This window comes from Ranitomeya imitator, chromosome 3 (assembly GCF_032444005.1).
Source record: "Ranitomeya imitator isolate aRanImi1 chromosome 3, aRanImi1.pri, whole genome shotgun sequence".
In the NCBI taxonomy this organism is placed as follows: Eukaryota; Metazoa; Chordata; class Amphibia; order Anura; family Dendrobatidae; genus Ranitomeya; species Ranitomeya imitator.
The window spans coordinates 631,885,291-631,911,821 of NC_091284.1; the positions used below are offsets into that span (position 1 = coordinate 631,885,291).

Genomic DNA, 26,531 nt, shown 5'->3' on the forward strand with positions numbered 1-26,531 from the left:
AGCGAGCGCTACATGCGTAGCTGTACAATGGGGTACGGCTGCGGAGGCTGAGGGATCCTTTATGATGTAGATGCTACATCCATCAAGCTCCGTCATGGACGCCTAGCTCAGCCCTCGGGAACCAAAGTCATATTCATCTGTAGGGTCTTCGAGACGGCCCTCACACTAAAAGCATATTCACATGCAGCATTTGACTTGTCCTATTAAAGTGAATGAGGCTTCTGAAATCTCATGCACATGTAGCTTATTTGTTCCTTACAGATGTGACGCAGTTTTGAATCTGCTGCGTCACATTTTTCACCCATGGCGTCCATTTTTCTGCATCAGCAGTTATCAAATTTTACGAGACCAAATACAGTTTCCTATGTTAAAGAATGGACAATAGGTTTGTTTTAAAAAGAAAAAAAAAATCAGCTGCAATGCAGTTGATCTGTATAGGATCTGAATTTTTTTTTTTTTCTGCACTCAAACCTAAACGGGCGAGTTTCATCCGACATACGGAAGACGCTATTGCATACTGCAACCATTTTTCTTCAAGTGCAGATTTGGTCTGTGGAAAAATAATGATATGAACAGCCTAATTGGATAACATTGGTTCTAGTGCGGTCTGTTTGGGGTCAGTGTTTTCACAGACCACATTTGGACCAAAAGTAAGGTTGTGTGAATGCTGCCTACATACCATAATGAAGGAACAAAACATATCGATATGGACAGATCACAAACCTGTCCTGAACACACCTAGAGGGGAACGTAACAGACTTTATGCCAGAATATCAGCACCCCAAATCTTGTGCAAAAGCCGTTACATTTTATATTTTAATGCCTCAATTCACTTTTCTCACATGAGGGTGAGACCTCCTGCTGCCCAATAGATTTTGTATAAACTGGTATTTTTGAAGAAACTGGTATAAATGAAATCACAAATTAAAATAAAGTGTATATTACTTTTCCATCTAAACAAAAATGTGTCAAATTTTCCTCTAGCGCATTCTGGATGTAGAAAACACAAAATCCTCCACAAAGCGGTAGGGCACAGTGCAAACTGGGATATCATAGGACCCCCCTCCTTGGGCCAGAATATATTGAGCTGCTCTTTTCCGGCACATTTTGAAGGCCTGTAATTGAAGAATAAGCTTTCCTAGGGATATGGTGCCAAACACCAGATGACAGAGCAAAATAATTTGTGCTGGCTTAAAAATCATCGTTTTCAGCAGCACATTGTCCAGTGCAAACAGAACATGTGCTGCTGAACAACTATTATATGCAAAGACATACTGATAGGGAATCTAGATTGTGAGCCCCAATGGGGAAAGTGCTGATAGTGTATGTAAAGCGCTGTGGAATTGCGTAAAAAAATAAATAAATAATGCACAAAATCATTCTGTGTAGGATGCTTCTACATATATAGATATGTGACCAATTTCTGTCCAGACAGTCTCGTTTCAGTCTAGGTTGGTATGTATAACTGGCCATTTTATCTAGTTTAAATCTGGCTTAATGTCTTAAGAGACTGATTTGTCCGCCAATCAGAATGATTGTACTGTACTAACATCTACGGCTCTGAAAGAAAAATCCATTATATGGAATAAAAAGGCTTTATTTTCAGACTTTTAGGACAGATGTTTAGAGCAGATGTGTGGACTAAAATTAGTTCAATCCTAACAACATATCTGTGTCTTTAAACAGGAAGCTCATCTGTCTGTAAGATCTGACGGATCTTACATTTCTGTGCGTTTTGGTGGGTTTGCACTTGTTGCTGGCGCCCAATATATGACGGTTAATCGGCTACTTGTTTGATGAATGGTGGTCATTTAATAACCTGTTAAGACCTCCCATGGACACAGAGAAATCAGTGATAGATCGTTCTGTGTACATAGGCTGTCGTTTTTTCTCAGCAGCACATGTCCAGTTTACAGGATGCTTAACAATAATGTCACCCAATGAAAGAGCGGATTTCTTGCTACACTACAGCACTACAGCATTTGTGACCCATCCACAGAGTCTTAGGCCAGGTGCACATGATCCGGAAGTAGCAGCGATTTGGACGCAGTGCATGTCCGCTGCAGTCTATTGAACGCAGGTAACTCTGAATGTGTTCATTGAACCGTGCGGATTAATACATTCTAGGGGTGAAATTTCTTTAGCATCTCCGCAAGAGAAATTGACATGCTGCGGTCTGAAGAAACGCGGGTAAGCCGCAGGCATCTGTGGACACATAGTGGGCATGGGATTTCTTGAAATCCCATCCACTATGCTGTAACAGCTGGACGCTGCAGGTTTGACACTACAAACTAGATCATCAGCTCCTGACCGATATGTTCATATCTTCAGCCATTGTTAAATGCTTTTTCCTCAAAAGTGCCTTTGAGGATCACATTAAACATTTGACTGCACTCGGATGACATCTGAATGCAGTCAGACTTCTACACACTGACACAATGGAGAAATTTTGGTCTCCATCTTCTCCTCAGTGTGCTCCAATTCTCTCATCAAAGAGAATCAGATCACACTATGCCGACAATCTCATCAAACTTTGATCAGAGTTTGATCAGAGCGTCATTTGCGTAAGCGGCCGATTCTCTGAGATGAGAGACTCTACAATCAAAGATTTTTTTTTCTGTACTACATACCAATGATCATACATAATCCATAGACTTATTGGAGTGCACTATGCGTGGGAATCAAGCAGAAATTAGAGCCACTGTCTAAATGCTTCAGGCTAAACCATACTATTTATACTCCCAGTGTGTGGTCTGGACATTGGGGCCAAAACAAAGCCTAAAAAAAAAGAAATCTGAACCATTTGCAGCATTAACTGACTTGTGTGACAGACATTCTGAGTTATAGTCTTGTTCCGCTGCTTTAGTTTGGAAGTCACTAAAGCGTAGAATTAAGCCAATTGCTGTGCTGTAGCACAAGTCATTTGTAGTAGCATGCAATAATTAACATAAGCAGCTGGCATCCAGCAGAGAACAATTTCAGCTCCGTGGGAGATGAAGTGTGATGGGACAAGGGTTATTAAGTATCTTTACGGCTTTTTATCTGCAAACCTGTACTTACATACATTTAAGGAAAAAGGATTAATTATCTTTAATAATCTTTTCCTCTAACAGAATATTCACAAAATAAATTATTCTTCGCATTGAAAAAGTTTTAGAAACAATCAGTTGAAATAGGTTTATTTTGTGCAGCAATCAGTCCTGTGGAGTCAGAAACTGACTGCATATTGTATATATTGGCATATTTGCAGTCAGAGGCGGGCTGTTGGGCATAAATGTATGTATGTACGTATATACTAGATGGTGGCCCGATTCGAACGCATCGGGTATTCTAGAATATGTATGTATATAGCAGCCACATACTATATAGCACAGGCCACGTGGTATATAGGAGCCATGTAGTATATAGCATACAAATAGTACGTGGCCTGTGCTATATAGTATGTGGCTGCTATATACATACATACATACATATTGTAGAATACCCGATGCGTTGTATATAACGCAGCCCACCCAGTATCTAACACAAGCCACGTAGTATACAGCAGCCATGTAGTATATAACACTGCCCACGTAGTATATAGTAGCCATGTAGTATATAGTACTGCCCACGTAGTATATAGCAGCCATGTAGTATATAGTACTGCACACGTATATAGCAGCCATGTAGTATATAGTACTGTCCACGTAGTATATAGCAGCCATGTAGTACAGTATATAACACTGCCCACGTAGTATATAGCAGCCATGTAGTATATAGTACTGCCCACGTAGTATATAGCAGCCATGTAGTATATAGTACTGCCCACGTAGTATATAGCAGCCATGTAGTATATAGTACTACCCACGTAGTATATAGCAGCCATGTAGTATATAGTACTGCCCACGTAGTATATAGCAGCCATGTAGTATATAGTACTGCCCACGTAGTATATAGCAGTCATGTAGTATATAGTACTGCCCACGTAGTATATAGCAGCCATGTAGTATATAGTACTGTCCACGTAGTATATAGCAGCCATGTAGTATATAGACGTAGTATATAGTAAATATAAAAATAAAGATTATTATTATAGGTTTTTGATGGAAGGAAAACGGGTAATTCTACCTTATATATAACTGACATGTATGCAGACACAGAACAAGAACACACAAAAACACATACTGCCAAAATATTGCATCACTGCATACATTTATTTTAGAACAGAATGAGGAGTACAACATAATATTACACTGGTAATAGCTCTGCACTGCTAAAAGCAAATTAAAAGAGATACTTACATTGAGAGCAATGAGGATAATTGCACTTCTAGTCAGTTTATCTGAAGACCCTTTACAAGCTTCAAATCCCTCTTCAGAAAGATGCCTGTTGGAAAAAATGTAAAGAATACTTTATTAGAAGGTTTTCTTAGTAGAAAAAAAAACTAATGTTAAAAAAGAGTATAAGTACTAATTTCAAAATCCATACAGGAGTTTTTTAACTGGTTCGCTGCCAAGAACATATGCAATAAGCAATGATATGTTGTAGCTAGAATAGAAGAGCCGGAGCTCAGATCCGTCGCATATTCCTGCCCAAATTATCGGAAGGTATTGAACCACATGCTCAGCTTTCAATGACCCAGGCTGGAATATGTAAAAATAAAAAAAATAAAAAACACGGAGAGAGTAACTAAAAACACCAAGGCTATCACATATAGTGGAAGGTGGAGTACTCCCTGCTTACCGGGGTGCAGCTCAAGTCCTTCTTTCCACATTCATGAAGAATGTGGCATATCAAATATGGGGCTCTGGTGGGCCGGGCGTGACCAATCAGCGAAGCGTGGTTCAAATCCCGAGGTCGATTCGCGGTTGGACTGCGTCTGTCGCTGATTGGTTGCAGGCGGCTGACACGACCAATCAGCGACGCGGGGTTTCCCTTACAGACAAACAGACAGTATTGGATGATTATATAGTAGGCTATTCTACTATATGGACGAGATACGAGCACAACACAGTGACTTGGACACATATCAGCCTATTAATAGTAATCTCACTTTTGAGATAGCTAGAGAAATAAAAAATCTCGTAACACACTATATTGAATTGGGTTCAATAGATGAAAAACTGGGAGAATTCTTGGTCAATCAGCATCTGGTTATACCGGTATTCTACACTCTCCCTAAAATACATAAGCGTCCATCAATACCCCCCGGACGTCCTATGGTCGCTTCCACTGACTCTACATTATCTCCCTTAGCCATTACGCTAGAAAAAATCCTGTCTCCCCTTGTACCATCCATCAAATCTTTCCTTAAGGATACAACTGATTTCTTGACATCCCTCAACAACATAGGTAAATTACCAGATGACTGTAAGTTAGTGACCATGGATGTAAACAGTCTGTACACTAGCATCAGACATCAAGATGGCGTTTGGATGGAGTCTGTAATGTCTTTTCTCTCTCGCCATACGAATTTTTCCAGTCACCATCAGGACTTTTGTAGGGACCTACTCACATTAATATTGACCCGAAATATTTTCATTTTTGAAGATAAGTTTTATATACAAAAGAGGGGCACAGCCATGGGGTCCAATATGGCACCCCCATAAGCCAACATCTTCATGGACCAATTTGAAATATCTTACGTATATTCACATACCAGCTTCATGCCACATGTAATATACTGGCGACGTTACATAGATTATGTTTTTCATATTTGGACAGGTGATGTTGAGACCCTCCTCTCCTTCCATAGGGATCTCAATTCCTGTTTACTGGGTTTGACATTTTCCTTATCTTATGACCTTACTTCCATGAATTTTTTGGGCACTATGGTTATCATTAAAAATGACAGAACCAATGAAACTGATCTGTACTTCAAACCCACAGACAGAAACAGTTTATTGATGTACGACAGTTGTCATCCGAAACATGTGAAAAGAGCTCTCCCAAAATCAAAATCGCAACATGACAGAATAGATCGAATAGTTTCTAGTTCCGATACCTGTCTTATCAGACATCATGAAATGAACACCAAATTTCGAAAAACAGGGTACCCCAAACATATACTTTTGGAGAAAAACGGTGCAACATGCAGGTCAACCAGAAGACAAAGTACCTCGATTGGCTTTCGTCAATACGTTCCATCCCTTTAATTATATTGTTAATCAATGTGTTTTCAAACATTGGGATATCCTAAAAAATGCATATGCACAGGTCAAGGAGTTCGATTCTAAACCTATTATCTGTAACAAGAGATATCCGAATATCAAGGATCACTTGGTGAGGGCTGATGTGGGCCCCACTAATAGGGGTCCCACACAAAGAGTTTTCTCACCATCACGCAATGGGACATTCCCCTGTTTGAATTGCCTCCAGTGCTCCAATATCTCCAAGGGTGATTCTTTTACACATCCCCGTTCGGGACGGAGGTTCCCGATTAAGGGACCTTTTACATTTGATTCCTCCTTTGCCGTACATCTTATAAAGTGTCCTTGCGGTCTCGGCTTTGTGGGTGAAACAACCCAACATATCCGAGACCCCATATCCCTGCACAAGTCTACCATCAGATGTGGTAGGACACTCCTTCCAATCCCGGCTCATTTTCAGCAAGGTAACCATAATATTGCTCAACTTAAGTACCAGATTATAGACCATGTCCCCATGACGAGAAGGGGAGGAAATAGGGTAAAAAAAAACTTCAAGGTCAAGGAACGTGAATCCTATTGGATCCACACGCTCCAAACTCTCTCTCCATTAGGTCACCTGACGCTCCCTCTCCCATCATTCCCCACTCTGCCTCTGACACTGCCGCTGCGGGTGCGCGATGACGTCATCGCGCACTCACTGTGTGTCAGGCTGTGCAGCGGCAGCCGCAGAGACCGGAGCAGGGAGCAGCGCGGGCACGTTGAGAGGTGAGGAGTGTTTTTTTATTTGTGTAACTATAACAGTGAGTACTGGACTATGGGGCCATTCTTGGGGGGAGGGGGGCTGTGCTGTATACTACACCTGTGCTATATACTACATGGCTGTGTTATATACTGTTATGACCTGGTGGTTAGGAGCACCTGGAATGACCTGATAGTTAAACCTCATACAGGACGAGCTCTGGGATGTGGGAACTCTGCTGACCGCAAGCCCTAATCCTATCACACACACTAGAAATAGCCGTGGAGCGCTCCTGACCAGACCTAGGCACCTCGTCACAGCCTAAGAACTATCTAGCCCTAGAGATAGAAAATAAAGCCTACCTTGCCTCAGAGAAACTCCCCAAAGGTAAAGGAAGCCCCCCACATATATTGACTGTGAGTAAAGATGAAAGTCACAAACGCAGAAATGAAAACAAGTTTCAGCAAAGGGAGGCCAGACTTACTAAATAGACAGAGGATAGGAAAGGTAACTTTGCGATCAGCACAAAAACCTACAAAAGACCACGCAGAGTGTGCAAAAAAGACCTCCGCACCGACTCACGGTGCGGAGGGACCACTCTGCATCCCAGAGCTTCCAGCTAGCAAGACAAAATCATGATAACCAAATGGACAAGAAAAAAGTGAACAAATAATGACTATCAGGAACTTAGCTTCTGCAGGAGAAGGCAGGTCACCAGAGAGATCCAGGAGCGAACTGAACAAATGCAAAAACATTGACAGCTGGCATGGAGTAACGATCTGAGAGGAGTTAAATAGAGCAGCCAACCAAAGGATAAACCACGTCACCTGTGTAAGGAACCTCAGAAGCCGCAGCTTCACTCATAGCCACCAGAGGGAGCCCATAGACAGAACTCGCCGAAGTACCATTCACGACCACAGGAGGGAGCTCGACAACAGAATTCACAACAATATACTATATGGGCTGTTATATGCTACGTGGGCTGTGCTATATACTACATGGCTGTTCTATATACTACATGGGCCATGTTATATACTATGTGGCTGTGCTATATACTATATGGGCTGTTATATGCTACGTGGGCTGTGCTATATACTACATGGCTGTTCTATATACTGTGTGGGCTGTGTTATATACTATGTGGCTGTGCTATATACTATATGGCTGTTCTATATACTATGTGGGCCATGTTATCTATTATGTGGGCTGTGTTATATAATATGTGGCTGTGCTATATACTATATGGGCTGTTATATGCTACATGGGCTGTGCTATATACTGCGTGGCTGTGTTATATGCGATCATGAATCATGGTATGTGTTGAAGGGGAGGGGCCCACAGACTCTTTTGCCCAGGGCCCTCAAAAACCTGGAGCCGGCCCTGATATATATATATATATATATATATATATATATATATATATACACATATACACACATATACACACATACACACACACACGATACATATATGTAATGCATTCTTACACAGATCCAAGAGACCACTGAACTTAAAAAGGGTTGTCTTATCTTCATTAATGGGTAAAATTGCTAGGTGCTGGTAAATACAAACAACTTTGTAATCTACATTTACCAATCTATGAAAAAACTGCTCCGTTCTCAACAATAGAAAAGGGGTTTTCATTCAACAGTGTGCACCTCATTGCCCAGGATATCAGCTTGTCTGCAGTTTCACTGCAGACAATGAGCACACGTCACTTACAGGTTCTATGCTTTAGTGCTTCTGTGCTTCTCCCATGCTGGAGAGCATGCTAGTAACCTGGCAGAATGTTTAGTTTGGACCATGAACACGCCACTAGTACAAGCTGCTAAGAGCACAATGCTCACTACAAACAGAAAGCCAATAGGCAAGGAAAGCCTAGAGGCAAACCAAGCCTAGAGGCAAGGCAAGCCTAGAGGCACACCAAGCCTAGAGGCAAGGAAAGCCTAGAGGCAATCCAAACCTAGAGGCAAGGCAAGCCTAGAGGCAAGGCAAGCCTAGAGGCAAACCAAACCTAGAGGCAAGGCAAGCCTAGAGGCAAGGCAAGCCTAGAGGCAAACCAAACCTAGAGGCAAGGCAAGCCTAGAGGCAAGGCAAGCCTAGAGGCAAAGCAAGCCTGGGGCAAAGCAAGCCTAGAGGCAAAGCAAGCGTAGAGGCAAAGCAAGCCTAGAGGCAAGGCAAGCCTGGAGGCAAGGCAAGCCTAGAGGCAAAGCAAGGCTAGAAGCAAGGCAAGCCTAGAGACACACCAAGCCTAGAGGTAAAGCAAGCCTAGAGGCAAGGCAAGTCTAGAGACACGGCAAGCCTAGAAGCACAGAAAGCCTAGAGGCAAGGCAAGACAAGCCTAGAGGCAAACCAAGGATAGCAAAGAGGCAAGGCTAGCAAAGAGGCAAGGCAAAACTGTAAGTATAAGCCAATTTGTGCAAGTATAATACAATTTGTGTGTATAACCAGCTTAAGAAACAATGACAGTTTTTGTAGGATGGAGAAAGGGGCTAACACCTGATTTCCTGGGACACTAACACAGCGCACGTTGAACAATTCCTTGCATACAGAAATTGTACAAGGTTTGATCAAAAAGTGAATTAAAAAAAAAAAAAGTAGTATAATAAAAAGGAGCAGCTGCTGGGATTATTTCCATGTATTTCTTTTTTTATATTTAACCCCTTCAAGTCGCGGCCCTTTTTCATTTTTGCGTTTTCGTTTTTCACTTCCCTCCTTCCCTGAGCCATAACTTTTTTATTTTTCCGTCAATATGGTCATGTGAGGGCTTATTTTTTGCGGGACAAGTTGTACTTTTGAACGACACCATTGGTTTTACCATGTCTTTTACTAGAAAACGGGAAAAAAATTCCAAGTGCGGTGAAATTGCAAAAAAAGTGCAATCCCACACTTGTTTTTTGTTTGGCTTTTTTGCTAGGTTCACTAAATGCTAAAATTAACCTGCCATTATGATTCTCTAGGTCATTACGAGTTCATAGACACCTAACATGACTAGGTTATTTTTTATCTAAGTAGTGAAAAAAAATTCCAAACTTTGCTAAAAAAAAAAAAAAAAAAGTGCCATTTTCCAATACTTGTAGCATCTCCATTTTTCGTGATCTGGGGTCGAGTGAGGGCTTATTTTTTGCATGCCGAGCTGATGTTTTTAATGATACCATTTTTGCACAGATACGTTCTTTTGATCGCCCGTTATTGCATTTTAATGCAATGTCGCGGTGACCAAAAAAACGGAATTCTGGCGTTTCGGATATTTTTCTCGCTACGCCGTTTAGCGATCAGGTTAATGCTTTTTTTTAATTGATAGATCGGGCGATTCTGAACACTGCGATACGAAATATGTGTATGTTTGATTTTTTTTTATTGTTTTATTTAGGATGGGGCGAAAGGGGGGTGATTTAAACTTTTATATTTTTTATATTTTTTTCATATTTTTAAAAACATTTTTTTTTTACTTGTGCCATGCTTCAATAGCCTCCATGGGAGGCTAGAAGCTGGCATCACTTGATCGGTTCAGCTACATAACAGCGATCATCAGATCACTGCTATGTAGCTGAAATGCAGGTGTGCTGTGAGCGCCGACCACAGGGGGGGCGCTCACAGCAGGCCTGCATCAGGAACCATAGAGGTCTCAAGGACCTCTATGGTTACCTTCCTGATGCATCGCCGACCCCCAATCATGTGACGGGGGTCGGCGATGACGTCATTTCCGGCCGCCCGGCCGGATGCGGTAGTTAAATACCGCTGTCTGTGTCTGTGAATAGCGATTTCACTCGCCGCTATTGCGCGCACATGTCAGCTGTACAAAACAGCTGACATGTCGCGACTTTGATGTGGGCTCACCACCGGAGCCCACATCAAAGGGGGTGATACGGCATGCGCAGTACTAGTACGGTGCATGTCGTGAAGGGGTTAAAGTAATTGTTCAGAATTTTGAAAAAGTTGTTCAACAGCAGAAACATATGTTAAATATATGTTGCCTGGGAACTGGATGGAAGTGTAAGGGTATGTGCACACAATGCAGATTTAGTGCAGAACTGCAGATTTTTCTGCAGCAGAAACGCTGCAGAACTGCACTGTGATTACAGTACAATGTAAATCAATGTGAAAAAAAAAAAGCTGTGCACATGGTGCAGAAAAATCTGTGCAGAAACGCTGCAGATTTCAAAGAAGTGCATGTCACTTCTTTTGTGCAGTTCTGCAGCGTTTCTGCACCCCTCCATAATAGAAATCCATTGGTAAAAAACGCATCAAAAACGCACCAAAAACACACAAAAAACGCATAAAAAAACGCACCTGCGGATTCTGCCAGGAGATGCAGATTTAGGCTGTGTTCACACGTTGCGTTTTTTTCGCGGTTTTTTCGTGGTTTTTCCCGATAAAAACGCTATAAAACCGCAAAAAAACGCATACAATAAGGATCCCATAATTTAGAATGAATTCCGCATGTTTTGTGCACATGATGCGTTTTTTTCCGCGAAAAAAACGCATTGCGGCAAAAAACGCAGCATGTTCATTAATTTTCCGTTTTTTTTGCGCATTTCCCACTCCAAAATGCATTGGGAAGTGTCCGGAAAAAAACGCGGCAAAAACGCGGCAAAACCGCGGCAAAAACGCATGCTGTTTTCTTGCAGAAAATGTCCGGAATTCTCAGGAATTTTCTGCAAGAAATCCTGAACGTGTGCACATAGCCTAAGTGCAGATGTGCAAAATTCTGCACCAAATCTGCATCGTGTGCACACAGCCTAATGGTTCTCCAATTACGGTATTTAAAAAACACCATCTATAAAGAGTAACCGTCGTTTTTGTTTCAGAAATCCAAAGTACACATGAAAATAATAAACATTGTAATAAATTTTAGCTGAAAAATCTGCTTCTTTCTCCTCCTGGAGTGATCTTTCACGGTGAATTCACAGGTAAAATCGGTATTCAGTGAAGACACATTTCACATTAATGAGCCAGGAGATGGCAGTTCCTGCTTTTACAATGTTATTGTGAGAGGAGAAGCTAGAGGCAGACAGACATTCTACTGCAAGTTCTCCTGAAATTACAGTCACAGTTCTCCATAGAACTTTATGACACCAACTGTCCTCTCCCATCTCAATAATGGGAAAATCTGTATTCACGGAAGACGAAGAATGAACATCATATCAGAAGGAGAAAGAAGCAGATTACTCTGCTATGATAAATTACCTAGTTTCTTATTTTCAGGTGTACTATTAATTTATGGAAGGGGGGTGGTGAATAAATTAACCCACCCAAGTTGTCAGCTACAGAGTACTGCTGGCAGCTGCTGGATTGTCACCTGTCGGGGGATGCTAGGCTCTTCTATCAAAGGTCAGTAGAAAGACGTATTGGTGGTCACTAAAAGATTAAAACAAGTTTACTTTTTAAAATTTATTTTTATGACTCTGGCTCTTTGCCCTTAACCTCTTAACCCCTCTGTGACCTTTGACGTACTATCCCGTCGAGGTGCCCTGGGCTTATCTGACCCTGGACGGGATAGTACGTCATAGCCGATCGGCCGCGCTCACGGGGGGAGCGCGGCCGATCGCGGCCGGGTGTCAGCTGCTTATCGCAGCTGACATCCGGCACTATGTGCCAGGAGCGGTCACGGACCGCCCCCGGCACATTAACCCCTGGCACACCGCGATCAAAGATGATCGCGATGTGCCGGCGGTGCAGGGAAGCACCGCGCAGGGAGGGGGCTCCCTGCGGGCTTCCCTGAGCCCCCCGCAGCAACGCGATGTGATCGCGTTGCTGCGAGGGTCTCCTCACCTCCCTCCCTGCTCGAGCCCCGGATCCAAGATGGCCGCGGATCCGGGTCCTGCAGGGAGAGAGGTGGCTTCACAGAGCCTGCTCAGAGCAGGCACTGTGAAGGCTGCAGTGCTGCAAGTCAGATCAGTGATCTGACAGAGTGCTGTGCAAACTGTCAGATCACTGATCTGTGATGTTCCCCCCTGGGACAAAGTAAAAAAGTAAAAAAAAAATTTTCCAAATGTGTACAAAAAATAAAAAAAAATATTCCAAAATAATGAAAAAAAAAAAAAAATATTATTCCCATAAATACATTTCTTCATCTAAATAAAAAAAAAAAACCAATAAAAGTACACATATTTAGTATCGCCGCGTCCGTAACGGCCCGACCTATAAAACTGGCCCACTAGTTAACCCCTTCAGTAAACACCGTAAGAAAAAAAAAAAAAAAACGAGGCAAAAAACAACGCTTTATTATCATACCGCCGAACAAAAAGTGGAATAACACGCGATCAAAAGGACAGATATAAATAACCATGGTACCGCTGAAAGCGTCATATTGTCCCGCAAAAAAAGAGCTGCCATACAGCATCATCAGCAAAAAAATAAAAAAGTTATAGTCCTGAGAATAAAGCGATGCAAAAATAATTATTTTTTCTGTAAAATAGTTTTTATCGTATAAAAGCGCCAAACCATAAAAAAATGATATAAATGAGGTATCGCTGTAATCGTACTGACCCGAAGAATAAAACTGATTTATCAATTTTACCAAACGCGGAACGGTATAAACGCCTCCCCCAATAGAAATTCATGAATAGCTGGCTTTTGGTCATTCTTCCTCACAAAAATCGGAATAAAAAGCGATAAAAAAATGTCACGTGCCCAAAAATGTTTTCAATAAAAACGTCAACTCGTCCCGCAAAAAACAAGACCTCACATGACTCTGTGGACCAAAATATGGAAAAATTCTAGCTCTCAAAATGTGGTATTGCAAAAAATATTTTTTGCAATAAAAAGGGTCTTTCAGTGTGTGACGGCTGCCAATCATAAAAATCCGCTAAAAAACTCGCTATAAAAGTAAATCAAACCCCCCTTCATCACCCCCTTAGTTAGGGAAAAATAAAAAAAAATGTATTTATTTCCATTTTCTCATTAGGGCTAGGGTTAGGGCTAGGGCTAGGGTTAGGGCTAGGGTTAGGGCTAGGGCTAGGGTTAGGGCTAGGGTTAGGGCTAGGGCTAGGGTTAGGGTTAGGGCTAGGGTTAGGGCTAGGGTTAGGGCTAGGGTTAGGGTTAGGGTTAGGGCTAGGGTTAGGGCTAGGGTTAGGGCTAGGTTTAGGGCTAGGGTTAGGGCTAGGGTTAGGGTTAGGGCTAGGGTTAGGGCTAGGGTTAGGGCTAGGGTTAGGGTTAGGGTTGGGGCTACAGTTAGGGTTGGGGCTAAAGTTAGGGTTAGGGTTTAGATTACATTTACAGTTGGGAATAGGGTTGGGATTAGGGTTAGGGGTGTGTCAGGGTTAGAGGTGTGGTTAGGGTTACCGTTGGAATTAGGGTTAGGGGTGTGTTTAGATTAGGGTTTCAGTTATAATTGGGGGGTTTCCACTGTTTCGGCACATCAGGGGCTCTCCAAACACGACATGGCGTCCGATCTCAATTCCAGCCAATTCTGCGTTGAAAAAGTAAAACAGTGCTCCTTCCCTTCCGAGCTCTCCTGTGTGCCCAAACAGGGGTTTACCCTCACATATGGGGTATCAGCGTACTCAGGACAAACTGGACAACAACTTTTGTGGACCAATTTCTCCTGTTACCCTTGGGAAAATACAAAACTGGGGGCTAAAAAATAATTTTTGTGGGAAAACAAAAAGATTTTTTATTTTCACGGCTCTGCGTTATAAACTGTAGTGAAACACTTGGGGGTTCAAAGTTCTCACAACACATCTAGATAAGTTCATTGAGGGGTCTAGTTTCCAATATGGGGTCACTTGTGGGGGGTTTCTACTGTTTAGGTACATTAGGGGCTCTGCAAACGCAATGTGACGCCTGCAGACCAATCCATCTAAGTCTGCATTCCAAATGATGCTCCTTCCCTTCCGAGCCCTCCCATGCGCCCAAACGGTGGTTCCCCCCCACATATCGGGTATCAGCGTACTCAGGACAAATTGGACAACAACATTTAGGGTCCAATTTCTCCTGCTAACCTTGGAAAAATACAAAACTGGGGGCTAAAATATAATTTTTGTGGAAAAAAAAATATTTTTTATTTGCATGGCTCTGCGTTATAAACTGTAGTGAAATACTTGGGGGTTCAAAGCTCTCACAACACATCAAGATGAGTTCCTTAGGGGGTCTACTTTCCAAAATGGTGTCACTTGTGGGGGGTTTCTACTGTTTAGGTACATTAGGGGCTCTGCAAACGCAATGTGACGCCTGCAGACCATTCCATCTAAGTCTGCATTCCAAATGGCGCTCCTTCCCTTCCGAACCCTCCCATGCGCCCAAACGGTGGTTCCCCCCCACATATGGGGTATCAGCGTACTCAGGACAAATTGGACAACAACTTTTGGGGTCCAATTTCTCCTGTTACCCTAGGGAAAATACAAAACTGGGGGCTAAAAAATAATTTTTGTGGGAAAAAACTTCTGTGAAGCACTTGGTGGGTCAAAGTGCTCACCACACCTCTAGATAAGTTCCTTAGGGGGTCTACTTTCCAAAATGGTGTCACTTGTGGGGGGTTTCAATGTTTAGGCACATCAGTGGCTCTCCAAACGCAACATGGCGTCCCATCTCAATTTCTGTCAATTTTGCATTGAAAAGTCAAACTGCGCTCCTTCCCTTCCGAGCTCTCCCATGCGCCCAAACAGTGGTTTACTGCCACATATGGGGTATCAGCGTACTCAGGACAAATTGGACAACAACTTTTTGGGTCCAATTTCTTCTCTTACCCTTGGAAAAATAAAAAATTGGGGGCAAAAATATAATTTTTGTGAAAAAATATGATTTTTTATTTTTACGGTTCTGCATTATAAACTTCTGTGAAGCACTTGGTGGGTCAAAGTGCTCACCACACATCCAGATAAGTTCCTTAGGGGGTCTACTTTCCAAAATGGTGTCACTTGTGGGGGGTTTCAATGTTTAGGCACATCAGTGGCTCTCCAAACGCAACATGGCGTCCCATCTCAATTCCTGTCAATTTTGCATTGAAAAGTCAAATAGCGCTCCTTCCCTTCCGAGCTCTCCCATGCGCCCAAACAGTGGTTTACTGCCACATATGGGGTATCAGCGTACTCAGGACAAATTGGACAACAACTTTTTGGGTCCAATTTCTCCTGTTACCCTTGGTAAAATAAAACAAATTGGAGCTGAAGTAAATTTTTTGTGTAAAAAAGTTAAATGTTCATTTTTATTTAAACATTCCAAAAATTCCTATTAACCCCTCTGTGACCTTAGACGTACTATCCCGTCGAGGTGCCCTGGGCTTATCTGACCCTGGACGGGATAGTACGTCATAGCCGATCGGCCGCGCTCACGGGGGGAGCGCGGCCGATCGCGGCCGGGTGTCAGCTGCTTATCGCAGCTGACATCCGGCACTATGTGCCAGGAGCGGTCACGGACCGCCCCCGGCACATTAACCCCTGGCACACCGCGATCAAAGATGATCGCGATGTGCCGGCGGTACAGGGAAGCACCGCGCAGGGAGGGGGCTCCCTGCGGGCTTCCCTGAGCCCCCCGCAGCAACGCGATGTGATCGCGTTGCTGCGAGGGTCTCCTCACCTCCCTCCCTGCTCGAGCCCCGGATCCAAGATGGCCGCGGATCCGGGTCCTGCAGGGAGGGAGGTGGCTTCACAGAGCCTGCTCAGAGCAGGCACTGTGAAGCAGCCTGCACTCCTATCAGATCAGTGATCTGACAGAGTGCTGTGCAAACTGTCAGATCACTGATCTGTGATGTCCCCCCCTGGGACAAAGTAAAAAAGTAAAAAAAAAAATTTCCAAATGTGTAAAAAAAATAAAAAAAAATATTCCAAAATAATGAAAAAAAAAAAAAAATATTATTCCCATAAATACATTTCTTCATCTAAATAAAAAAAAAAAACCAATAAAAGTACACATATTTAGTATCGCCGCGTCCGTAACGGCCCGACCTATAAAACTGGCCCACTAGTTAACCCCTTCAGTAAACACCGTAAGAAAAAAAAAAAAAAAACGAGGCAAAAAACAACGCTTTATTATCATACCGCCGAACAAAAAGTGGAATAACACGCGATCAAAAGGACAGATATAAATAACCATGGTACCGCTGAAAGCGTCATATTGTCCCGCAAAAAAAGAGCCGCCATACAGCATCATCAGCAAAAAAATAAAAAAGTTATAGTCCTGAGAATAAAGCGATGCAAAAATAATTATTTTTTCTGTAAAATAGTTTTTATCGTATAAAAGCACCAAACCATAAAAAAATGATATAAATGAGGTATCGCTGTAATCGTACTGACCCGAAGAATAAAACTGATTTATCAATTTTACCAAACGCGGAACGGTATAAACGCCTCCCCCAATAGAAATTCATGAATAGCTGGCTTTTGGTCATTCTTCCTCACAAAAATCGGAATAAAAAGCGATAAAAAAATGTCACGTGCCCAAAAATGTTTTCAATAAAAACGTCAACTCGTCCCGCAAAAAACAAGACCTCACATGACTCTGTGGACCAAAATATGGAAAAATTATAGCTCTCAAAATGTGGTATTGCAAAAAATATTTTTTGCAATAAAAAGGGTCTTTCAGTGTGTGACGGCTGCCAATCATAAAAATCCGCTAAAAAACTCGCTATAAAAGTAAATCAAACCCCCCTTCATCACCCCCTTAGTTAGGGAAAAATAAAAAAAAATGTATTTATTTCCATTTTCCCATTAGGGCTAGGGTTAGGGCTAGGGTTAGGGCTAGGGTTAGGGCTAGGGTTAGGGCTAGGGTTAGGGCTAGGGTTAGGGTTAGGGCTAGGGTTAGGGCTAGGGTTAGGGCTAGGGTTAGGGCTAGGGCTAGGGTTAGGGCTAGGGTTAGGGCTAGGGTTAGGGCTAGGGTTAGGGCTAGGGCTAGGGTTAGGGCTAGGGTTAGGGCTAGGGTTAGGGCTAGGGTTAGGGCTAGGATTAGGGTTAGGGTTAGGGTTGGGGCTACAGTTAGGGTTGGGGCTAAAGTTAGGGTTAGGGTTTAGATTACATTTACAGTTGGGAATAGGGTTGGGATTAGGGTTAGGGGTGTGTCAGGGTTAGAGGTGTGGTTAGGGTTACCGTTGGAATTAGGGTTAGGGGTGTGTTTAGATTAGGGTTTCAGTTATAATTGGGGGGTTTCCACTGTTTCGGCACATCAGGGGCTCTCCAAACACGACATGGCGTCCGATCTCAATTCCAGCCAATTCTGCGTTGAAAAAGTAAAACAGTGCTCCTTCCCTTCCGAGCTCTCCTGTGTGCCCAAACAGGGGTTTACCCCAACATATGGGGTATCAGCGTACTCAGGACAAATTGGACAACAACTTTTGTGGACCAATTTCTCCTGTTACCCTTGGGAAAATACAAAACTGGGGGCTAAAAAATAATTTTTGTGGGAAAACAAAAAGATTTTTTATTTTCACGGCTCTGCGTTATAAACTGTAGTGAAACACTTGGGGGTTCAAAGTTCTCACAACACATCTAGATAAGTTCATTGAGGGGTCTAGTTTCCAATATGGGGTCACTTGTGGGGGGTTTCTACTGTTTAGGTACATTAGGGGCTCTGCAAACGCAATGTGACGCCTGCAGACCAATCCATCTAAGTCTGCATTCCAAATGATGCTCCTTCCCTTCCGAGCCCTCCCATGCGCCCAAACGGTGGTTCCCCCCCACATATCGGGTATCAGCGTACTCAGGACAAATTGGACAACAACTTTTGTGGACCAATTTCTCCTGTTACCCTTGGGAAAATACAAAACTGGGGGCTAAAAAATAATTTTTGTGGGAAAACAAAAAGATTTTTTATTTTCACGGCTCTGCGTTATAAACTGTAGTGAAACACTTGGGGGTTCAAAGTTCTCACAACACATCTAGATAAGTTCATTGAGGGGTCTAGTTTCCAATATGGGGTCACTTGTGGGGGGTTTCTACTGTTTAGGTACATTAGGGGCTCTGCAAACGCAATGTGACGCCTGCAGACCAATCCATCTAAGTCTGCATTCCAAATGATGCTCCTTCCCTTCCGAGCCCTCCCATGCGCCCAAACGGTGGTTCCCCCCCACATATCGGGTATCAGCGTACTCAGGACAAATTGGACAACAACATTTAGGGTCCAATTTCTCCTGCTAACCTTGGAAAAATACAAAACTGGGGGCTAAAATATAATTTTTGTGGAAAAAAAAATATTTTTTATTTGCATGGCTCTGCGTTATAAACTGTAGTGAAATACTTGGGGGTTTAAAGCTCTCACAACACATCAAGATGAGTTCCTTAGGGGGTCTACTTTCCAAAATGGTGTCACTTGTGGGGGGTTTCTACTGTTTAGGTACATTAGGGGCTCTGCAAACGCAATGTGACGCCTGCAGACCATTCCATCTAAGTCTGCATTCCAAATGGCGCTCCTTCCCTTCCGAACCCTCCCATGCGCCCAAACGGTGGTTCCCCCCCACATATGGGGTATCAGCGTACTCAGGACAAATTGGACAACAACTTTTGTGGTCCAATTTCTCCTCTTACCCTAGGGAAAATACAAAACTGGGGGCTAAAAAATAATTTTTGTGGGAAAAAAATTTTGTTTTATTTTTATGGCTCTGCATTATAAACTTCTGTGAAGCCCTTGGTGGGTCAAAGTGCTCACCACACATCCAGATGAGTTCCTTAGGGGGTCTACTTTCCAAAATGGTGTCACTTGTGGGGGGTTTCAATGTTTAGGCACATCAGTGGCTCTCCAAACGCAACATGGCGTCCCATCTCAATTCCTGTCAATTTTGCATTGAAAAGTCAAACGGCGCTCCTTCCCTTCCGAGCTCTCCCATGCGCCCAAACAGTGGTTTACTGCCACATATGGGGTATCAGCGTACTCGGGACAAATTGGACAACAACTTTTGAGGTCCAATTTCTTCTCTTACCCTTGGAAAAATAAAAAATTGGGGGCAAAAATATAATTTTTGTGAAAAAATATGATTTTTTATTTTTACGGTTCTGCATTATAAACTTCTGTGAAGCACTTGGTGGGTCAAAGTGCTCACCACACCTCTAGATAAGTTCCTTAGGGGGTCTACTTTCCAAAATGGTGTCACTTGTGGGGGGTTTCAATGTTTAGGCACATCAGTGGCTCTCCAAACGCAACATGGCGTCCCATCTCAATTCCTGTCAATTTTGCATTGAAAAGTCAAACGGCGCTCCTTCCCTTCCGAGCTCTCCCATGCGCCCAAACAGTGGTTTACTGCCACATATGGGGTATCAGCGTACTCGGGACAAATTGGACAACAACTTTTGAGGTCCAATTTCTTCTCTTACCCTTGGAAAAATAAAAAATTGGGGGCAAAAATATAATTTTTGTGAAAAAATATGATTTTTTATTTTTACGGTTCTGCATTATAAACTTCTGTGAAGCACTTGGTGGGTCAAAGTGCTCACCACACCTCTAGATAAGTTCCTTAGGGGGTCTACTTTCCAAAATGGTGTCACTTGTGGGGGGTTTCAATGTTTAGGCACATCAGTGGCTCTCCAAACGCAACATGGCGTCCCATCTCAATTTCTGTCAATTTTGCATTGAAAAGTCAAACTGCGCTCCTTCCCTTCCGAGCTCTCCCATGCGCCCAAACAGTGGTTTACTGCCACATATGGGGTATCAGCGTACTCAGGACAAATTGGACAACAACTTTTGAGGTCCAATTTCTTCTCTTACCCTTGGAAAAATAAAAAATTGGGGGCAAAAATATAATTTTTGTGAAAAAATATGATTTTTTATTTTTACGGTTCTGCATTATAAACTTCTGTGAAGCACTTGGTGGGTCAAAGTGCTCACCACACATCCAGATAAGTTCCTTAGGGGGTCTACTTTCCAAAATGGTGTCACTTGTGGGGGGTTTCAATGTTTAGGCACATCAGTGGCTCTCCAAACGCAACATGGCGTCCCATCTCAATTCCTGTCAAGTTTGCATTGAAAAGTCAAATAGCGCTCCTTCCCTTCCGAGCTCTCCCATGCGCCCAAACAGTGGTTTACTGCCACATATGGGGTATCAGCGTACTCAGGACAAATTGGACAACAACTTTTTGGGTCCAATTTCTCCTGTTACCCTTGGTAAAATAAAACAAATTGGAGCTGAAGTAAATTTTTTGTGTAAAAAAGTTAAATGTTCATTTTTATTTAAACATTCCAAAAATTCCTATTAAACACCTGAAGGGTTAATAAACTTCTTGAATGTGGTTTTGAGCACCTTGAGGGGTGCAGTTTTTAGAATGGTGTCACACTTGGGCATTTTCTATCATATAGACCCCTCAAAATGACTTCAAATGAGACGTGGTCCCTAAAAAAAAATGGTGTTGTAAAAATGAGAAATTGCTGGTCAACTTTTAACCCTTATAACTCCCTAACAAAAAAAAAAATTGGTTCCAAAATTATGCTGATGTAAAGGAGACATGTGGGAAATGTTACTTATTAAGTATTTTGTGTGACATATCTCTGTGATTTAATTGCATAAAAATTCAAAGTTTGAAAATTGCGAAATTTTCAAAATTTTCGCCAAATTTCCGTTTTTTTCACAAATAAACGCAGGTACTATCAAAGAAATTTTACCACTATCATGAAGTACAATATGTCACGAGAAAACAATGTCAGAATCACCAGGATCCGTTGAAGCGTTTCGGAGTTATAACCTCATAAAGGGACAGTGGTCAGAATTGTAAAAATTGGCCTGGTCATTAACGTGCAAACCACCCTTGGGGGTAAAGGGGTTAAACACCTGAAGGGTTAATAAACTTCTTGAATGTGGTTTTGAGCACCTTGAGGGGTGCAGTTTTTAGAATGGTGTCACACTTGGGCATTTTCTATCATATAGACCCCTCAAAATGACTTCAAATGAGACGTGGTCCCTAAAAAAAAATGGTGTTGTAAAAATGAGAAATTGCTGGTCAAATTTTAACCCTTATAACTCCCTAACAAAAAAAAAAATTGGTTCCAAAATTATGCTGATGTAAAGGAGACATGTGGGAAATGTTACTTATTAAGTATTTTGTGTGACATATCTCTGTGATTTAATTGCATAAAAATTCAAAGTTTGAAAATTGCGAAATTTTCAAAATTTTCGCCAAATTTCCGTTTTTTTCACAAATAAACGCAGGTACTATCAAAGAAATTTTACCACTATCATGAAGTACAATATGTCACGAGAAAACAATGTCAGAATCACCAGGATCCGTTGAAGCGTTTCGGAGTTATAACCTCATAAAGGGACAGTGGTCAGAATTGTAAAAATTGGCCTGGTCATTAACGTGCAAACCACCCTTGGGGGTAAAGGGGTTAATGACCAGGTGATTATTAGTTTTTATGCTTCTGTTTTTTTTGATTAACAGCCAGCATCTTACAGGTATGGTGCAGGCTCAGCTCCTGAGCCCGCATCGAACACGGAGACCCAACATTGGAAATACCAGCAACCTAAACCAATGAACAGATGGAGCGGTGTCTTAGAACACCTCAGATACCATTAGAGACTGCTACTAAACTTTAGATACTGGATATTTTTAAGATCTTGAATGAATTTTTGCTCACCAAAAGAGAATTCATTACATTATTAAAGAAAGAAAAATCTTGGCTATCATTATATTGCATCACATGCTGCTGTGTAGAGACGTGGCAGCAACAAAAGTCTTATTTCAGAGCACAATGTACTAAGATCAGATTTCAAGCCTATGACAAAGAAGAAAACATACAAACAACTGTCAACACCTAGTAATGAAATACACCACACCTCACTACAACCCATCATCCCAGGGCCTCAAATGTATCATTAGGTTTTTTACACAAGCAGTAAAGAACAAGAAGACAATAACCTCAGTTTGGTGTTAAGATGTAATAAAATCTTGGGATGAGCTGCAATTCAGCGGTCCTAAACCTAGATTACAGTTCACAGGCACGCTTTATAAAACCGGACTATTACAAAGTAAGGTCTGAAGTCGTCAAACCTTTTGGCGCTCAGCTCTATGTACTTTTCTACTTTTGTTTCAACTCCTACAGAAAAAAAAATTGACCAGGAAGCATTTTAGTAAACCTGCATGTATCTGGATTGTGGGAAAATTGTCATGCTGCTCGGCAGCACGGAGGCACTGCAACCTAGCAGTGCTGGGGCCCTGGGCACAAACCCCACCAAGGACAACCTCTAGGAGTTTCCATGTTCTCCCCATGTTCTTTGTGTGGGTTTCCTCCAGGATCTCCCACACTCCAAAGACAAACTGATAGGGAATTTAGACTGTGAGCCCCAATGGGGACAGTGATGTCAGTAAAGCACTGGGGAATTTATGGTGCAATATAAACTAGTAACACATACAAATTGCTAGATTTGACTATGTTGAAAATCTACACAAAACAGGACATCTTGCGTTGCATATTGTTTTCTTGCATGCGTAAAATAGTTGCTTATTTAAAAAGCAAAAAAAGTGACATGTTGTGCCAAATAAAATTGTGTGGGACCTAAATAGGACCTATCACCAGGTGAAAAGTGGACAGTATTTGCTATTTTTCTGATCATTCAGTTTTATTTCCTTTTTTATTCATTTTTTTGTTTTTTGTTTAAAGGGAATCTGTTAGTAGTATTCACCCTCCTAAGCAGTCTATATGGGCAGGTAGGTCATAGGAGGCCCAATGACATGTCATCTAATGTCTAATTCCAGAGAAGTCCATGTTTTTCTCATATGTAAATGAGCTCATCCAGGCTGTGGGGAGGATGTTATCTGAAAGATACCGGTGCTTCCTACAAAATTAGAATATAATCAAAAAGTTATCGGAATTTATTTCAGTTCCTCAATACAAAAAGTGAAACTCATATATTATATAGAGTCATTACAGAGTGATCTATTCCATGTGTTTATTTCTGTTTATGTTGATGATTATGGCTTACAGCGCATGAAAACCCCAAGGGCATTAGCTCAGTAAATTGGAATAATTAACAAAAAAGTTTAAAAAAGGCCCCTTAGTCTGTTTCAGAAGGCTCCACAATCATGGGGAAGACTGCTGACTTGACAGATATCCAGAAGGCAGTCAATGACACACTCCACAATGAGAGTAAGCCACAAAAAGTCATTGCTAAAGAAACTGGCTGTTCAAAGTGCTGTATCCAAGCATATTAATGGAAAGTGGAGTCAAAGGAAAAAGTGTGGTAGAAAAAGGTGCACAAGCAAACGGGATAACCACAGCCTGTAAAGGATTGTTAAAGGGAACCTGTCACCCCCCCTGGCGGTTTTAACTAACAGAGCCACCTTGTGCAGCATTGATGCTACATTCTGTCAAGGTGGCTCATTTATTTGGGGTCCCTTCCAACGCTGAAATATTTGTTTTTATAATTTGCCAGCTGTACCTGTAGTCTGTCCGGGGGGCATGTCTTTTCCCCCTGGACACAAATGCCTCCCAGCCATCACTCATTTCCTCCGTGTGCCGCCTCCTTCGCCTTCATTAATGTCCCCGACACCTGCGTTGTAAGTTCCCATCATGTGATGGGAGTCGAAGGGCAGCACAAACTGCGCATGGCCGAAAAAAAAAAAAAAACACAGCGCAGGGGTTGGGGATGTAAATGAATGCAGAGAAAGCGGCACCCGGCACACGGAGGAAATGAGTGATGGCTGGGAGGAATTTGTGTCTGGGGAGAAAAGACATGCCCCCTGGACAGACTAGAGGTATGGCGGGCAGATTATAAAATATTATTTCAGCGTTGGAAGGGACCCCAAATAAAAGAGCCACCTTGACAGAATGCAGCATTAGTGCTCCACAAGGTGGCTCTTTTAGTTAAAAATGCCAAGGGGGTGACATGTTCCCTTTAAGGCCATTCAAATATTGGGGGGAGATTCACAAGGAGTGGACTGCTGCTGAAGTCATTGCTTCAAGAGCCACCACAGACAGACGTATCATATCACCATATCATTTGGAGGAAGAGTGGGGAGTTACAAAATCCAAGCTGCTTGAGGTCTAGTGTGAAGTTTTCACAATCAGTGATGGTTTGGGGAGCCATGTCATCTACTGGTGTGGCTCCAATGTTTTGTCAAGACCAAAGTCAGCACAGTCATCTGCCAAGAAATTTTATAACACTTCTGCTTCCTCTGCCAACAAGCTTTTTAGAGATAGAAATGTCATTCCCTAGCATGACTTGGCACCTGCCCACACTGCCAAAAGTACAAATACATGATTTAAAAACAACAGTATCATTGTGCTTGATTGACCAGCAAACTCGCCTGACCTTAACCCCATAGAGAACCTATGGGGTGTTCTCAAGAGGAAGATGAGAGACACCAGACCCAATAATGCAGATGAGCTGAAGACTGCTATCAAAGCAACCTGGGCTACCATAACACCTCAGCAGTGCCACAGGCTGATTGCCTCCATGCCACGCCGCATTGATGCAGTTACTGATGCAAAAGGAGCCCTGACACTTAAAAATTTTAAAATCGATCACTCTGTTTGTAATGACTATATAATATATGAGTTTCACTTTTTGTATTGAAGAACTGAAATAAATTAACTTTTTTTTTTTATATTCTAATTTTGTGAGAAGCACTTGTAATTCTGCCTCCAGAGCTCATTTTACATGACGTGGGAATTACCAGTGTAAGACAAGTAACCAATACAGAAGAGGAGATATGAACGGTTTTCCTGCAAACACATTTTTTGCAGCTTTCTGAGCTCTGCTGTATTGCAACAATATTCCAACCATGTCAGCCTGTGATATGAAAGATGAGAGGTGTCTGTGTCAGGTATAATCACACACAGCTCTGCAGTTAGATTAGAAAGCGGCCATTACACATCACACTGGTAACTCCCCTTCTTAATAATATTTATTTATATAGCGCCAACATATTCCACAGCGCTTTACAGTTTAACAGTTTCAAATGCAAGTTATAAGTAACAACGTTAACAACACAATAATTAAAGCCAAATACGACGACCCTGCTCGTGAGAGCTTACAATCTACAATGAGGTGGGGGAGATATAAAAGTTTGTAAAAAAACTCTGGAGGCAGAATTATCTTCCAGATAAAATCTCCCCCATAGTCTAGAAGAGCTCATTTACATATATATGGATTTCTCTGGAATAAGACATCGGATTGTGGATATAGCACGGTATAATTTTATTCAGCTCCATATGACCTACATGTCCATGTAGGCGGTTAGGAAGAAGGATCCTACTGGCAGATTCCCTAATCCAGCATATGGACCCAGAGATACAGTGGGGCAAAAAAGTATTTAGTCAGTCAGCAATAGTGCAAGTTCCACCACTTAAAAAGATGAGAGGCGTCTGTAATTTACATCATAGGTAGACCTCAACTATGGGAGACAAACTGAGAAAAAAAAATCCAGAAAATCACATTGTCTGTTTTTTTAACATTTTATTTGCATATTATGGTGGAAAATAAGTATTTGGTCAGAAACAAACAATCAAGATTTCTGGCTCTCACAGACCTGTAACTTCTTCTTTAAGAGTCTCCTCTTTCCTCCACTCATTACCTGTAGTAATGGCACCTGTATAAACTTATTATCAGTATAAAAAGACACCTGTGCACACCCTCAAACAGTCTGACTCCAAACTCCACTATGGTGAAGACCAAAGAGCTGTCAAAGGACACCAGAAACAAAATTGTAGCCCTGCACCAGGCTGGGAAGACTGAATCTGCAATAGCCAACCAGCTTGGAGTGAAGAAATCAACAGTGGGAGCAATAATTAGAAAATGGAAGACA

The 26,531-nt window shown here is 42.1% G+C and overlaps 1 protein-coding gene across 1 annotated transcript in view; it reads right to left on the reverse strand.

The window, feature by feature from the left end:
- TDRD3 (tudor domain containing 3) overlaps positions 1 to 26,531 on the reverse strand; it is a 517,375-nt gene that overhangs the window by 388,019 nt on the left and 102,825 nt on the right. Inside the window, exon 2 of the mRNA XM_069758172.1 lies at positions 4,281 to 4,365. Coding sequence (XP_069614273.1) covers positions 4,281 to 4,365 — 85 coding nt within the window. The remainder of the gene's footprint in view (positions 1 to 4,280; positions 4,366 to 26,531) is intronic.